Source organism: Neoarius graeffei, chromosome 12 (assembly GCF_027579695.1).
Source record: "Neoarius graeffei isolate fNeoGra1 chromosome 12, fNeoGra1.pri, whole genome shotgun sequence".
In the NCBI taxonomy this organism is placed as follows: domain Eukaryota; kingdom Metazoa; phylum Chordata; class Actinopteri; order Siluriformes; family Ariidae; genus Neoarius; species Neoarius graeffei.
The window spans coordinates 33187446-33202802 of NC_083580.1; the positions used below are offsets into that span (position 1 = coordinate 33187446).

A 15357-nucleotide genomic window follows, 5' to 3' on the forward strand; every position below is an offset into this window, starting at 1 on the left:
ACCCATCTCTCCCAGACATCCCTGATGGAAGCAAGCTTGTCAGATTTTGCTCGAGTACCTCTACTGTCAAATCTGAACACTCTTGATATCATTTGAAAGGTCTGAAGTGACATTGTTGCCTGGAAAATATTTCTGCCTGACATTGCATCCCAGAGACTATCAGTGGCCTCATTGCTGGATCTGTACACTCCAGCAAGAAGAAGAACACCAATATAAGCATCGAAGTATTCCTCATCAATGTCATTCCACATGTCGCCGTGGATTTTTTTTTTCCTTCAAGGTTTATCATAGCAATGATGACTTTTTTTTTAGTGACAATAGCATAAACAGATTAAACATGTCTTGATGTCACTTATTCTCGTCACAGCAAACCTTGTGATCCCAGGGGTCATTTTGATGACATTTGCCACAGCTGCCCTGCCATGTAAACCGGGAGGTACTGAGCTCCAACAGATGTTACCATTTTTGGATTTGTATATTTCAGCAGGAGCGTGAGCAGCTTCAGCACCAGCACCTGTGACCTCTTCATCAAACTCATCAGATGTGTCTGTGTCCTCCGGTTGATATTCTATATTATCCTCCTCCTCAGAAACCTGCTCATCCATATCATGATGCTGCTCTGTGTCCTCTGCTTCATCTTCAGCAAAGACACAATAAGCTTGGCTTATTGTAAATCTTCTCATTTTTGCATGCTGCAAACTGGAAATTTGTATTCTGCAAGTCATTAACTCTTCTTCTTCTTCTTCTTGGTGGTGGGCAAACAACATAATTGTGCATTATTGCCACCAACTGGTAAGGAGTGTAACCACACTCCTTACAGTGTAAGTCAGTGGTTCCCAAAGTGGGGGTCGCGACCCCTTTGGGGGTCGCGGAGGGACTCCAGGGGGGTCGCGGAGAGATGGGACTGTTTGCATAACACAGAAAAAAAACCGGGCATTGGAATGTTTTGAATGGCGTCGGAATGTTGGTAATGCGTCAGTGTATAGCTGCCACGGTCATTAGAATTCAATTGCTCCCTTTCACTCAGTAATCGCGCTCCGCCCTTGAATATTAATTCCATTCAATTTATGCTAAACCACCAATCTGTTGGATTGCTCTGATATTGTTGTTGTTATTAGCAAACCCTCCTCCTGTGAATACAAACTGTATAAAACAGGTCCCTATTTTGAGATTCAGAACAAAACATCGGACGGCGACTTTATGACAACATGGACAAGTTTCTATGCATGCTTCCTACAAAACGCAAGGCTGCTGCACAGGACGAGTTCCCATGCACTTCGGCAGCGAAAAAGATAAGGCAGTATGATGATGCATACATCGAAATGGGCTTTACGAGCACATTGGTGGGTGGTGAGGAACGACCGCAGTGTGTTCTCTGTCTGAAGGTGCTGGCGACAGAAAGTTTAAAGCCAAACAAGCTGAAGCCTCACCTGGACACGGCACACCCCGAGCACAAGGACAAGCCGGTTGAATTCTTTCGGCGGAAACTTTTGAACTTTCAGGCACAACGGGTGAACTTCACTAAAGTTGCATCTGTCAATGTCAATGCCCAGCTCACCTCCTACAAAGTGGCCTACCTCCTTGCGCAGAGCAAGAAGCCACACACAGAAGTGGAGGAGGTGATCCTGCCCTGTGCCATTGAAATGGTGAGGACCATGGTCGACGAGGCAACAGCAAACAAGTTACGGGCGATCCCCCTCTCAAATAATACGATTGGAAGACACATACATGACATCGCTGGTGACATTGAGGAGCAGCTCACCGACCGAGTACGTGCAAGCACCCGGTTTGCTCTGCAGGTCGACGAAGCCACTGACAGCAACCGAGACTGTTTATTAATCAAGTACATCTGTTTCGTTGATACAAAGGACATGAGAGAGGATCTGCTATTCTGCAAGGAGGTGAAAACACGAGCCACTGCTGATGAACTGTTCCGAGTGATTGACACTTATTTGCAATAGGCAAAATTGAAGTGGGAGTGCTGTGTTGGAGTGTGTACGGACGGTTATTACTACTACACACTGCATAATGGGTGGTGGTGGTGGTGGTGGGGGGGGGGGTCGATGTCAGGGGGTCCCAAAAATATTCTGAAGTCCAAAAGGGGGTCCCCAGCCAAAAAGTTTGGGAACCACTGATGTAAGTCAAGTCAAGTCAAGTCAACTTTATTGTCAAATATGCGATACATGCTTGACATACAGCACAGATGAAATTTCAGTCCTCTCTGACCCACGGTGCAAACAGGCAATGCAATAAATAAAAATAGAATAATTGAAAAAACAAACAAACAATATAAACAGTATAAACATTCTAGATAAGAACTAGACATAGACTAAACTGTTAGGGTTTTGCTGGGATTCGAACCTGGTTCGTTGGTGTGATAATCCAGCAAACCCCCACTAGGCCACCAGGGGGATGACTCAAATGCAGAGGCGTGAGGCGGAAGTAGAAAAAGAATCAAAAGGTTTATTTAAACTATATACACTATATACAGGGCAAAACAAAAGACAAAAAAAACCCAAAGAGTATAATCCAAAAGAAAAGCAAAGTGCAAAAATTCAAAAGCTAAGAAGATCAAAAAACACAGTACAAAGGAAACTGGAGATAAACATAACAGCACAAAGACTCCGTGACAAGAGGACTGAACTCAGGGGTATAAATAGACAAACTAATTAAGGACACAGGTGAAGATAATTAGGCAATTAACACAAACACAAAACACAGGAACAGTGGCGGCCTCTAGAGGCCAAAATAAACACGACATGAAAAGGAAATAACAGCGGCCTCTAGAGGCCAAAACAGTCCTAGTCCTAACATAAACACTCAGACAAACAATATAAACAGTATAAATATAAACAGTATAAACACTAGATAAGAACTAGACATAGACTAAACACTCAGACAATATAAACAGTGTAAACACTAGATAAGAACTAGACAGACTAAACACTCAAACAATATAAACAGTATAAACACTCTAGATAAGAACTAGACGTAGACTAAACACTCATATATACATACACAGGGTTCTCCACGAGGGGTTTTAGAGGTGCGGGCCGCCCCCCTTTCTGTGATTCCCGCCCCCATTTAATTTCTGCCGCCCCTTTACAAAAGGAAGCATACCTGCCAACCTGTACGCATCTTGCGTAGCCGCTACGAATTTTTACCTCATTGTATGACTGTACGTTTTCACATTAAAAAGTATGCATATCGTCTGAACTCGCATTTCAGTCAAATTCTCGCTGAAGTTGATACCGCTGATCTGTGAGAAAACTCAAAGCCAGAATGGAATGCTTTGCCCAATCCCCCCGCCCCTCTTCAAGAGTGTGTGGCTCTGCCCTCTTCACCCCCTCCCCTTCCTCCTTCGCATCTCTGACTTGAGTGCAGCAGTGCAGCCAGGTGGCTAGAGCAAGTCGGGGATTGAAACGTTGGTTAGAGACGTCGTTTTTATATTTGTAACAGAAACGGTTGTGTTTCACGTGTACTCAAGAGCTTCCTAGCCGTTATTTTGTGCATTTACAACACCAACAGTACAGGCTAGTTCTTCATTTAACTTCGAAGCCATCACTCGAGGTTGCATATTTGATGCGGTAACCAACGAAACCTGATTACAATTCCTCTCGCGCTCTCATTGAATCACTATGATAAGTACCACTTTATTGATGTGCTCAACAAAACGTAGCGTGTTGTATATCTTAAGGGCAGTCGGTAACTTCTGTCAATGGTAGCCTAGAATGTTTGCAGATGATGTGAAGTCGAAAATTGGCCATCCCTCTTATGAAAAAACCTGCATGGTACTGCAGTATCAAATGCTTTTTTATACAGTATTACTGCAGTAAATGCAATATTTTGAATGCAAATGCAATAGTTTGCACATGAAAAAGGCATACTACAAAATACTGCAGTGTACTGTATAATGCAATATTTTTACTGTATAATGCAATATACTTCCAACATGTTAAAAAATGCAAAAGTCTAAACCTACTGCATGGGAAATTTATGCATACCATGTTTTGTGTTGAAAGTGCCTTTTTTACATACTGTATTAATGTGTTGTTATTTATTTTGAAAGAGTGGATCTGGTTTAATTTCATTTCATTTGCACATGTATTTAATGTTTGTTGTGCTTTTCAAAATGGAAGGAAGTTCCCAAGAGCCATCAATAACAGTTTCCAAAAATCTATCAATAGGAATGTTTTACAAAACTGGACTATGTTCCCAAGGTCAATCAATAAAACTGGATTGAAAGTGTGTTTTTGGTCTGCTGGTTGTGGTCTGTGGGGGCGCATGCGCGCGGGGGGGGGGGGGGGGGGGGGGGGGTACTCATGAAATTGTAAAATTGTACTCATAAAATTTTTTCAAGGTTGGCAGGTATGAGGAAGAGACGTCCCTTTGTTTTCTTTGTGACAGATAGCTTTTCTCTGTTGGAGTACCGACAACGCGACAACACCCGAGTGTGAAACTCTTTTACCAACAATTAGTTTAGTCAGTCTGACGATTATAGTCTAAGAAAAGCGTTTCACACTTTGGTGTTTTTGACACATTGTTCTTGCGCTTGGCGATAACACGCCTTTATAATATGTGTGAATCGACACCAAGTTCGAGATAACCGATTGTTATTGTCGGCAGAGAAATAAAGGATAAAAACAAAAAGTTAAAAGTTGGTGCGGCAAGCGTGATATTGCCTATAAAACCGTGAGAATATAACCTGGCTGTCAGTGTTACTGTAGCTCTTGAAGTGCGTACACTCTGTCGAAATGTCTCTTGAGCGATTTGGTTTTACGCGTAACCGTTCCACTGTCGACATCGAAAACATCAATCCAAATTGATTTTGTATCGGTCCAATTGATTCCTCTATTCTAAATGATTACTATTTGAGAGTATTTATGCAAATTTTATGCAAATGAAATATGTAAATTTATGCAAATTTGTTTCAAGGTCATCCGATTGACCCCCACCCCCCTATATTTTCAATCCGTGGAGAACCCTGATACACACATTATATATATATATATATATATATATATATATATATATATATATATATATATATAGACACACACATGCGTAAATTGGTGCAAATAAACAAACAGTCAAGGGCACTTGAGGTATAGCAGGTAAACATGAAATAAGCAGTATAAACAAACTAGCAGCTGTTGAGGTGAGGTAGTGCAGAATAGTGCAAATGAGTGAGGTAAAGTGAGATGTGTGGTCCCTGAGTTCAGTGTGTTAATGAACGATGAGATGTATGTATGTGTGTGTGTGTGTGTTTGGGGGGGGGACTGTGAGGATGACATGTCGGATGCTGAAGGGGGGGCAGGGGTGTGTGTGAGCAGAATCTGTGGCAGGGGCCGGGGGGAGGAGGGGCAGAACAGGGAGGAAGTTGAGCCTCCTGACCGCCTGGTGAAAGAAACTGTCCTTGAGCCTGCTGGTTTTGGCCTGGAGATGCCGCAGTCTCCTCCCCAACGGCAGCAGACTGAAGAGGCTGTGAGATGGGTGGGTGGGGTCACCTGCAATCCTGATGGCTTTGCGGGTGAGGCAGGAATTATAAATATCTGTTAGAGAAGGGAGAGAGACACCAATGATCCTCTCAGCTGCTCTCACGATGCGCTGCAGAGTCTTGCAGCAGGGCACGGTGCAGGCGCCGTACCACACGGTGATGCAGCTGGTCAGGATGTTCTCGATGGTGCCTCTGTAGAATGTGTGCATGATGGGGGCTGGGGCTCTTGCTCTCCTCAGTTTGTGGAGGAAGTACCGATGCTGTTGGGCTTTTTTGGCCAGTGATGTGGTGTTGTTGCTCCAGGACAAGTCTTCAGAGATGTGCACACCCAGAAACTTGGTGCTGCTCACCCTCTCCACTGCAGCACCATTGATAGATAGTGGAGCATGCTGGGTGTGCGCTCTCCTGAAGTCCACAACAATCTCCTTCGTCTTCTCCACGTTCAGACGGACAGTGTGTTTATGATTTCAGTTTTGGCACTAATTGTTGTTTTAAAAATTTATATTACAACTGGGTCAAAACTGACCCTAACAAAAACAAAGGTCATAATTTTCACCAGAGCATTTTATAATTTAGTGAAATAGATTTTTTTTTTGTTTTATTTTGTATAAATTGAGGTTCCTGACAAAGTCAAAAAGCCTTGATGCAATAAACAAATTTAAATGGCACTTTTATGCATTTCAAACCTAAAAACGGGTCGGTGCAGGCCCTTACACAAGAGGAAGGTAAACTAAATATATAGTAAATGTAAACAATGGCCCTGAATGGTCTCAGTGCCCACACGTGTGTGCGCGCGTGTGTTTGTTCGACCATTACCTTGATGACGGATGCTCCAGCTCTGGACAGGGGGCTGTGCATCTGTGCAGTGGCAGCCATGTTCGCAATGGTATTGAGGTGGTTCATCTGGTTCATTGCCATGGCAACAGAGGCAGGGGGCAGACTGACAGGCAACAGGGGGTGAGGCATCATCATAAAAGGCAAATCAAGACCTGAGTAAGATAGGGCAAGAGACATAGACACACACAGTTGTGGTCAGAGGTTTACATGAATGTCATCTTGGATATGAATGTCATGGCAATATTTGGGCTTTCAATTATTTTTCTGAACTGTTCTTTTTCTGTGGCAGAATGATTGTACAGCATACATCTTTAAAAAAAACAAACAAAAAAAACCCTAGAATTCGGTGCACAATTTTCTTTGGGTTTTCTGAAATCAGCACAGGGTCAAAAGTATACATACAGGGTCAAAACTGTACAGACAGCACACCTAATATTTGGGTAAAATATCTCTTTGCAAAATTCACCTTGACCAAACGTTTTTTGTTTACCATGAACAAGCTTCTGGCAGAATTCTGGTTGGATATTTCATGACTCTTCATGTTAGACTTGGTAGAGTTCAATTAATTTTTTTTTCTTGGCATGGACTCGACGTACAATGGTGCTTGAAAGTTTGTGAACCCTTAAGAATTTCTATATTTCTGCATAAATATGACCTAAAACATCATCAGGTTTTCACACAAGTCCTAAAAGTAGATAAAGAGAACCCAGTTAAACAAATGAGACAAAAATATTATACTTGGTCATTTATTTATTGAGGAAAATCATCCAATATTACATATCTGTGAGTGGCAAAAGTATGTGAACCTTTGCTTTCAGTATCTGGTGTGACCCCCTTGTGCCGTAATAACTGCAACTAAACATTTCCAGTAACTGTTGATCAGTCCTGCACACCGGCTTGGATTAATTTTAGTCTGTTCCTCCACACAGAATAGCTTCAACTCTGGGCTGTTGGTGGGTTTCCTCACATGAACTGCTTGCTTCAGGTCCTTCCACAACACTTTGACTTGGCCATTCCAAAACATTAACTTTATTCTTCTTTAGCCATTCTTTGGTAGAATGACTTGTGTGCTTAGGGTTGTTGTCTTGCTGCATGATCCACCTTCTCTTGAGATTCAGTTCATGGATAGATGTCCTGACATTTTCCTTTAGAATTCGCTGGGATAATTCAGAATCCATTGTTCCATCAATGATGGCAAGCTGTCCTGGCCCAGATGCAGCAAAACAGGCCCAAACCATGATACTACCACCACCACCACCACCACCACCATGTTTCACAGATGGGATAAAGTTCTTATGCTGGAATGCAGTGTTTTCCTTTCTCCAAACATAATGCTTCTCATTTAAACCAAAAAGTTCTATTTTGGTCTCATGTGTCCACAAAACATTTTTCCAATAGCCTTCTGGCTTGTCCACGTGATCTTAAGCAAACTGCAGACGAGTAGCAATGTTCTTTTTGGAGAGCAGTGGCTTTCTCTTTGCAACCCTGCCATGCACACCATTGTTGTTCAGTGTTCTCCTGACAGTGGACTCATGAACATTAGCCAATGTGAGAGAAGCCTTCAGTTGCTTAGAAGTTACCCTGGGGTCCTTTGTGACCTTGCCGACTATTACACACCTTGCTCTTGGAGTGATCTTTGTTGGTCAACCACTCCTGGGGAGGGAAACAATGGACTTGAATTTCCTCCATTTGTACACAATCTGTCTGACTGTGGATTGGTGGAGTCCAAACTCTTTAGAGATGGTTTTGTAACCTTTTCCAGCCTGATGAGCATCAACAATGCTTTTTCTGAGGTCCTCAGAAATCTCCTTTGTTCATGCCATGATACACTTCCACAAACATGTGTTGTGAAGATCAGACTTTGATAGATCCCTGTTCTTTAAATAAAACAGGGTGCCCACTCACACATTTGTCACCCCATTGATTGAAAACACCTGACTCTAATTTCACCTTCAAATTAACTGCTAATCCTAGAGGTTCACATACTTTTGCCACTCACAGATATGTAATATTGGATCATTTCCCTCAATAAATAAATGACCAAGTATAATATTTTTGTATCGTTTGTTTAACTGGGTTCTCTTTATCTAATTTTAGGACTTGTGTGAAAATCTGATGATATTTTAGGTCATACTTATGCAGAAATATGGAAAATTCTAAAGGGTTCACAGCCCTGCGATGACCTGGCGACTTGTCCAGGGTGTACCCTGCCTCTCGCCCATAGTCAGCTGGGATAGGCTCCAGCTTGACTGTGACCCTGTAGGACAGGATAAGCGACTACAGATAATGGATTGATGGATAAAGGGTTCACAAACTTTCAAGCACCACTGTATAAGCACGATTCATATATTTTCAATAGGGTTGAAGTCAGGGCTTATTTTAAGCTTAATGTTAGCATGCTTTATCCTCCACAACCAGCTCTGATGTGTGTTTGGATTCATTGTCCTGTTGTTACTCCCAATGGTGTTCCAATGGTTTGAGGTTATGCTGAATAATTCTGAGGTAGTCCTCCTTCATTATTCCATCCGCTTTGTGCAATGAACCAGTTCCACTGGCAGTAATACAGCCCCAGAGCATGAACCTTCTACCACCACCACCAGCTGGTACAGTGTTCCTCTGTATATCATGGTCATTATGGTCAAACAACTCAATCTTTGTCTCATGTGACCATACAGCTTTCCTCCAGAAGGCTTTTTCTTTGTCTATGTGGTCAGTTGCAAACTTTAGTTAAGCTTGAAGGTGTCCATTTTGGAGCAGGGGGTTGATTTCTTGGATAGCGTCCATGGTGATCTGAATGGTAGACAGTGATCCATCAGCTTCCAGTTCATGGCAGGGCTGTGCCATGGTGGTTCCTGGGTTGTTCCTGATCATCTGAACCAATTTCCTTTCAGCTGAGGGTGACAGTTTGGGTTTTCTTGAAACAAAGTGGCTTGGCAAAGTGATTACACCTCCCAGTAACTTACATACAATTGTTTGAATTGATCTTGGGATCTGCAGTTGTTTAGAAATGGCTTTAAGAGACATTCCTGAGTTGTGTACATCTGCAATCCTCTTTCTCAGATTTGCACTGAGCTCCTTGGACTTTCCCATTTTACTGTATGTTGGTCAATCTAATGAGTGCTGTAAACAAACCCTTTTTATGAAGGCACAGAGAAGCTACCAGCTGTCATCAATCATAGTCACTAACAGGAAGTAAAGAGGCCTTGGCAAGATAAGAGACATTTTATAAGTCTCAGCACCTCTGAATAAATTATCTAAGTGAGTGTATGTAAATTTTTGACACTGCTGATTTCAGAAAACCCAAAATAAATTAAAACTTCTGCACCAAATTCATGTTTTTTTTCTATTAAAGAAATGTATATGTGTGTGTGTGTGTGTGTGTATATAAAGTCTTTATTGTCATTGTCACTTTTCCAAAAGGTACAAGGAAATTGAAGGTGCTGTTGACTCATTATGAGTTATAGAAAGAAAGAAAAAGAAGAACAAAAATGGGGGGAGAACAAATAAAGTATAAAAATAAATAGTAAAGTATACAGAGTTGCACTGGTAAAATGGTATAAACAGAATTCTATTGTATGGTTCTATATGTACACGGATTGCACTTAAAATAGTACAAACAGAATTGTTTTGGTTCTGTATGTACACAGATTGCACTGATAAGAAGAAATATACACCCATATATGGTATATTGCACATTGGCCAAGAATAGTTCTATTGCACATTTGAGTTTAAAGCCATGATTGCTTTGGGATAAAAACTGTTTTTAAGGCGGTTTGTCCTGGTTTTCATTGCTCTGTATCTCTTGCCTGATAGTAAAAGCTGGAAGAGACAGTGACTACGTTTACATGCACATCCAAATCGAGCTGCTGTTGGTAATCGAGCTGAAGGTCCCAGCAGGGTGCCAGAGAAATCCAATCCTACATGCACAGTGTTTAAATCGAGCTATTGTTATGAGGTGCATTGTGCACCCGAGCCACAGGTGGCGCTACACGCCCCATCGTGTTGGTACACTTCTGGTTGTCGTCATGAAGAAGAGCTATTCAAGAGTGTAAACAAAGTTATCAGTTCCGTGTTCTCCATTGCGCGTTTTTCTCCCGTCCATGAATTTTAATATATTCAACTCCTTAAGCTGAATGAGCATGAACTCTGTCTCATCATTGCTCCAGAAGTGCACGTTTCTGCTTGCCTGTGGCAGTGGGGGCGTGGTCAAGCGCCGGTCTGTGACAGGAGGGCGGAGCCAGGGAAGGTGAGTGGCAGAACGACGGTACACCTGACGGTAATTAACCTGTGTTTGTGTGTCTTCCCAGTAACCGCGCCCTATTTAAGGAGGCAGAGGGGAGAGCTCATCCCGGGACTAGAACACAGCGCGCGCATGTGTGTGTGCGCGCGCTTCTCTCAAGAATAAAAGTAGGCTGTTAAACTGAAAAGTCTGACAATAAAAAGCCTATTAGTACCAGAAGCTTTGTCCTGCCGTCCTCTGTGCTCCACCCACACTTCAGAGAGCTCTACATCGCCATTTTCTCTTCTTCGTTTGTTCCTCCTGACCTCTTCTGCTGCTCGCTACTACTGTTGTCATGCCGACCGAGGCTGTTGTGTTTCCCGCTTATGGTCTCGTCACTCATCACTTCCGGAAGTAGCTCGACAACTAGCTCGATAGGGTATACATGCACAAAGTAGCTCGGCAGAAATCACATAAACTAGGTCGTGTAGCTCGATTCCGAGAAATCAAGTTCGGTTCAATTTCAGCCGAATTAAGGTGTATACATGGCATTTTGAACTTCGATTTCAGTTGAGCAACGGCAGAAATTCGATTCTCTCTATGTGCATGTAAACGTAGTGAATGACTGGGGTGTGAAGAGTCTTTTGAAATGTCCATTGCTTTCCTGTGGCATCTGGAGGTGTAAATCTTTTCCAGGGTGGGGAGGGGCAGCCTATTGTTTTCTCTGCTGCCCTAACGACCCTGTGGAGCGCCTTCTTCTCTGAGGATGTGCAGCTGCCATACCATACACACAGTCCGTACGTGAGCACACTCTCTATGGTGCAGTGATGGAAGGCACGGAGCAGATTTTGGGGGAGACAGTTCTTTCTGAGGATTCTCAGAAAGTACAGTCTCTGCTGTCTGTGAATATTCTCAGTCATCCAGGTCATAGTAACTATGGGTGGTAAAAGAGAGCAACTGGACTTGCTTGAAGATTCTTGAAGATGTTTCACCTCTCATCCGAAAGGCTTCTTTAGTTCTGTCTGACTGGTAGGGAGTATCAGGTATTTATCCTCTCATGGATGAAAAGCTCATCTAAGGTGTCGTTGAGTCATCCTGTTGGTGTGCAATGGCCATTCACATTCAGCCCCCAGTGACCCACACCAACAGGATGACTCAACGACACCTTAGATGAGCTTTTCATCCATGAGAGGATAAATACCTGATACTCCCTACCAGTCAGACAGAACTGAAGAAGCCTTTCAGATGAGAGGTGAAACGTCTTCAAGAATCTTCAAGCAAGTCCAGTTGCTCTCTTTTACCACCCATAGTTACAGTCTCTGCTGCACCTTCTTCAGCAACTCCTTGGTGTTGGCACTCCAGGTTAGGTCGTTTTCCAGTTCAATGCCGAGAAACCTGAACACCGGGACCCTCTCCACACAGGCCCCGTTGATGATGAGTGGCTGGACAGAAAGTCCAATATCCAGCTGCAGGTGAGTGGTGGAACCCCAAGGTCCGCTAGCTTGGACACCAGTCACTGTGGAAGGATCGTGTTAAATGCCGAGCTGAAGTCCACAAAGAGCATTCCGGCGTAGCTCCCCTGCTGTTCCAAGTGGGTCAGTGCAGCGTGAAGTGCTGTGCATACAGCATCCTCCGTGGATCTCTTTGCTTTGTAAGCAAATTGAAGAGGGTCCAGCTCAGCAGGCAGGCAGGCAAGGCTATGACTCCGCACCAGTTTCTCAAAGCACTTCATGATGACAGGTGTAAGTGCCACTGGGCGGTAGTCATTCAGGGTGTTGATGTTAGGGTTTTTTTTGGTAGTGGTACAATGGTTGAGGACTTAAGGCAGGATGGGACAATGGCCTGAGACGGGGACTGGGTAAAAATCCTTGTGAAGACTCCAGCCAGTTGATCTGCACAGTCTTTCAGCACCCGTCCTGTCACACCGTCGGGTCCTGCAGCCTTCCTTGGGTTCACCTTCCTCATCACCCACCTCACCTCACACTCCTCTACCGTGAGTGTGAGGCTGCTGTGGACAGGCAGCTGTGATGGAGCTGCTGTTGGCATCACCTCAAAGCAGGCAAAGAAGATATTCAGCTCCTCTACCAGAGAAGAGTCTCCCTCCATGGGCAGGGGGTTGCTGGATCTGTAACTGGTGATGTGCTGGACACCCTGCTACACCTGCCTGGTGTTGTTGCTCCTGAGCTGGTCCTCTATCCTCCTTCTGCATGTTGCCTTGGCCTCATGGATGCCTCTTTTCAGGTTGGCTCTAGCTGCACTGTAGAGTGCCTTATCCCCTGACCTGAAAGCAGTGTTCCTGGCTTTCACCAGGCTCTGGACCTCCTTTGTCATTCAGGGCCTCCTGTTGGGATAAATCCTTATATGTTTGCCCCTGGTAACATTGTCTGTGCAGAACCTGATGTAATCCAGGACTCCTGTAGTGTGGTTCTCCAGGTCCTGGTGAGCAAAAATCTCCTAGTCGGTTCTTTGGAAACAGTCCTGTAGCTGGAGGGAGGCATCCTCAGGCCATGTGCTAACAGTCTGGGTCATAATGGGAGCTTGTTTCTGGAGGGGGGTGTATGCAGGGATCAGAAGCAGGGACATGTGATCAGACTGGCCAAGGTGTGCTAGGGGTTTAGCCCTGTAGGCCCATCTGATGTTTGTGTACAACTTGTCCTGTGTTTTTTCTCCCCTGGTTGTACACTTTGTGTTGATGGAATTTGGGGAGGACTGCTTTCAGATCACAATGATTAAAGTCCCTGGAAATGATGTGAGCAGCCTGGGGATACTTGTTCTGTTTGTTGCTGATGGTGTGGTGCAAAAGCTCCAGAGCCAAGCTAGCATGAGCATCTGGTGCTATAGACACAGCAGTGAGTAGCACAGTGTTAATCTCACGGGGGAGGTACAAGGGTCTGCATTTAATTGTCATGAACTCCACATCCGGAGAGCAATGTCTAGCAACTACTGTGGAATTCATGCACCAGTTTACGTAAATGCATAGCCCCCCCCCCCCCTTTTTCTTACTGGAGCTTTCCAACCTGTCTTGTTGGTGTGCTGTGTAGCCTGCTAGCTCGATAGCCGTGTCTGGTATGAGTGGATTCAACCACGTCTTTGTGATCGGCAGAATGCATCAGCCCCGGATTAGATTATCGGTTGCAATCCACAGCTTCCACTCGTCCAGTTTGTTCACAAGAGACCTCACATTAGAGAGGAAAATGCTTGGAAGTGGTGGTTTGTGCGGTTGCTTCCTTAGCCTCACTCGCACGCCGCCCTGGCACCCCCTCTTTTGTTTATGTTCTCTGTGCCACCGCTGGCTCCTGGAAGCTGGGATTGTAATCCATGGAGAGCCCGGTGTCCGTGCGATGTCATCCGGAACGTTGTGGATATGGAGAAAATCATATGATAAGCTTCCCTCGAACTTTTGTCCTATAGATAAAATATCCAGCCGGCTATAGGTGTTTTTAACCAGACAGGATGGAAAAAATAAACTCTGAGTGGGAGAGCACAAAGCCGCTGCGTCTAGGCACGTCGCCATCTTGGATGTGTGTGTGTGTGTGTGTGTGTGTGTGTGTGTGTGTGTGTATATATATATATATATATATATATATATATATATATATATTAGTGCTGTCAAAAAATGTCGCGTTATTAACGCGTTAACTTGACTCAATTTTAACGGCGATAATTTTTTTATCGCGAGATTAACGCTCTGTGACATGATGCCACGCCCCGCACAGCCAGAGTCCTCTGCCCTCCCCCGAAGCGCCACGATGCTCGGCTTAAGTTTTTCGTTTTCCCATTGGCGACTCCAGCCCCACTTTGCAGTGGCTGTGACAAGACGTGTTATGCTCTGCAATAAAAAAAAAACAAAAAACATTGGTACAACCAGTGTTCGAACTATGCCGATATTTTCGGGGGGTCCCTTATTTTCCCTTGGGGGGTGCTTGCGCTTGTCTCAGAGCGCGGCTCTCCACCGCGCGCTCACTTCGGATATGCAAATGCTTCCAGTTACACATGATTGCTATGTCAATAAACATCATTTTGCCAATATTTTAGAGACCCCCCAACATTTCCCAAATCATGTTTTCAAGGGATCTCATGTCTGTTTCAGGGGATCTCGGATCCCCCGTGTACCCCTGTAGTTCGAACGGTGAGCAAGCCCATTCACTTTTTTATGCTGATAAGAGAATTACAATGGTTTTTCATGTGACAAAAATGTGCGATTAAATTGCGATTAATCGCGAGTTAACTATGGCAGTCGCGACATTAATCGCGATTAAATATTTTAATCGCTTGACAGCACTAATATATATATATATATATATATATATATATATATATATATATATATATATATATATAAAATTAACCCATGGAGAGTCAGGGTTTGAACAATTGAACACATAAGTGAATGGAACTCATAAATAAATGACTGTGTAGATGAGAAACTCACGGTTGGCCAGGAGGTGGCTCTGCTGGAGTGAGGTGAGGTGTGAACCAGAGAGGCTGGCATGGGCCAAACCATGCTGTGCTCCAGATGAGGGGGGTGACTGCAACTTTTCCTTATCCCAGGATGACTCACTACCCCCTGGAGAGATCATAGAGATGGAAAAGAAAAAAAGAAATTGAGAAAAATGACAGGGGAGTCTGGACCTAAAGAAAAAAAATGGGGGAAAAATATGCTGCATGATCACTAGCAAAGTCAGTAATCCATTCAGGTTCCTTTTGTGTATTTAAAGGTGAACCAACCAGGTGAAAATCCAATCAAACTTCTTGGGTAAATAAATTCAATGTAATCAATTCTCATGCATGTGCATCCCTAATG

The 15357-nt window shown here is 43.8% G+C and overlaps 1 protein-coding gene across 1 annotated transcript in view; it reads right to left on the reverse strand.

Moving 5' to 3' along the window:
* dacha (dachshund a) overlaps positions 1 to 15357 on the reverse strand; it is a 954430-nt gene that overhangs the window by 192249 nt on the left and 746824 nt on the right. Inside the window, exons 4-5 of the mRNA XM_060935796.1 lie at positions 14986 to 15120; positions 6314 to 6486 (exon numbers count right to left, since the gene is read on the reverse strand). Of these exons, the coding sequence (XP_060791779.1) occupies positions 6314 to 6486; positions 14986 to 15120 (308 nt within the window). The remainder of the gene's footprint in view (positions 1 to 6313; positions 6487 to 14985; positions 15121 to 15357) is intronic.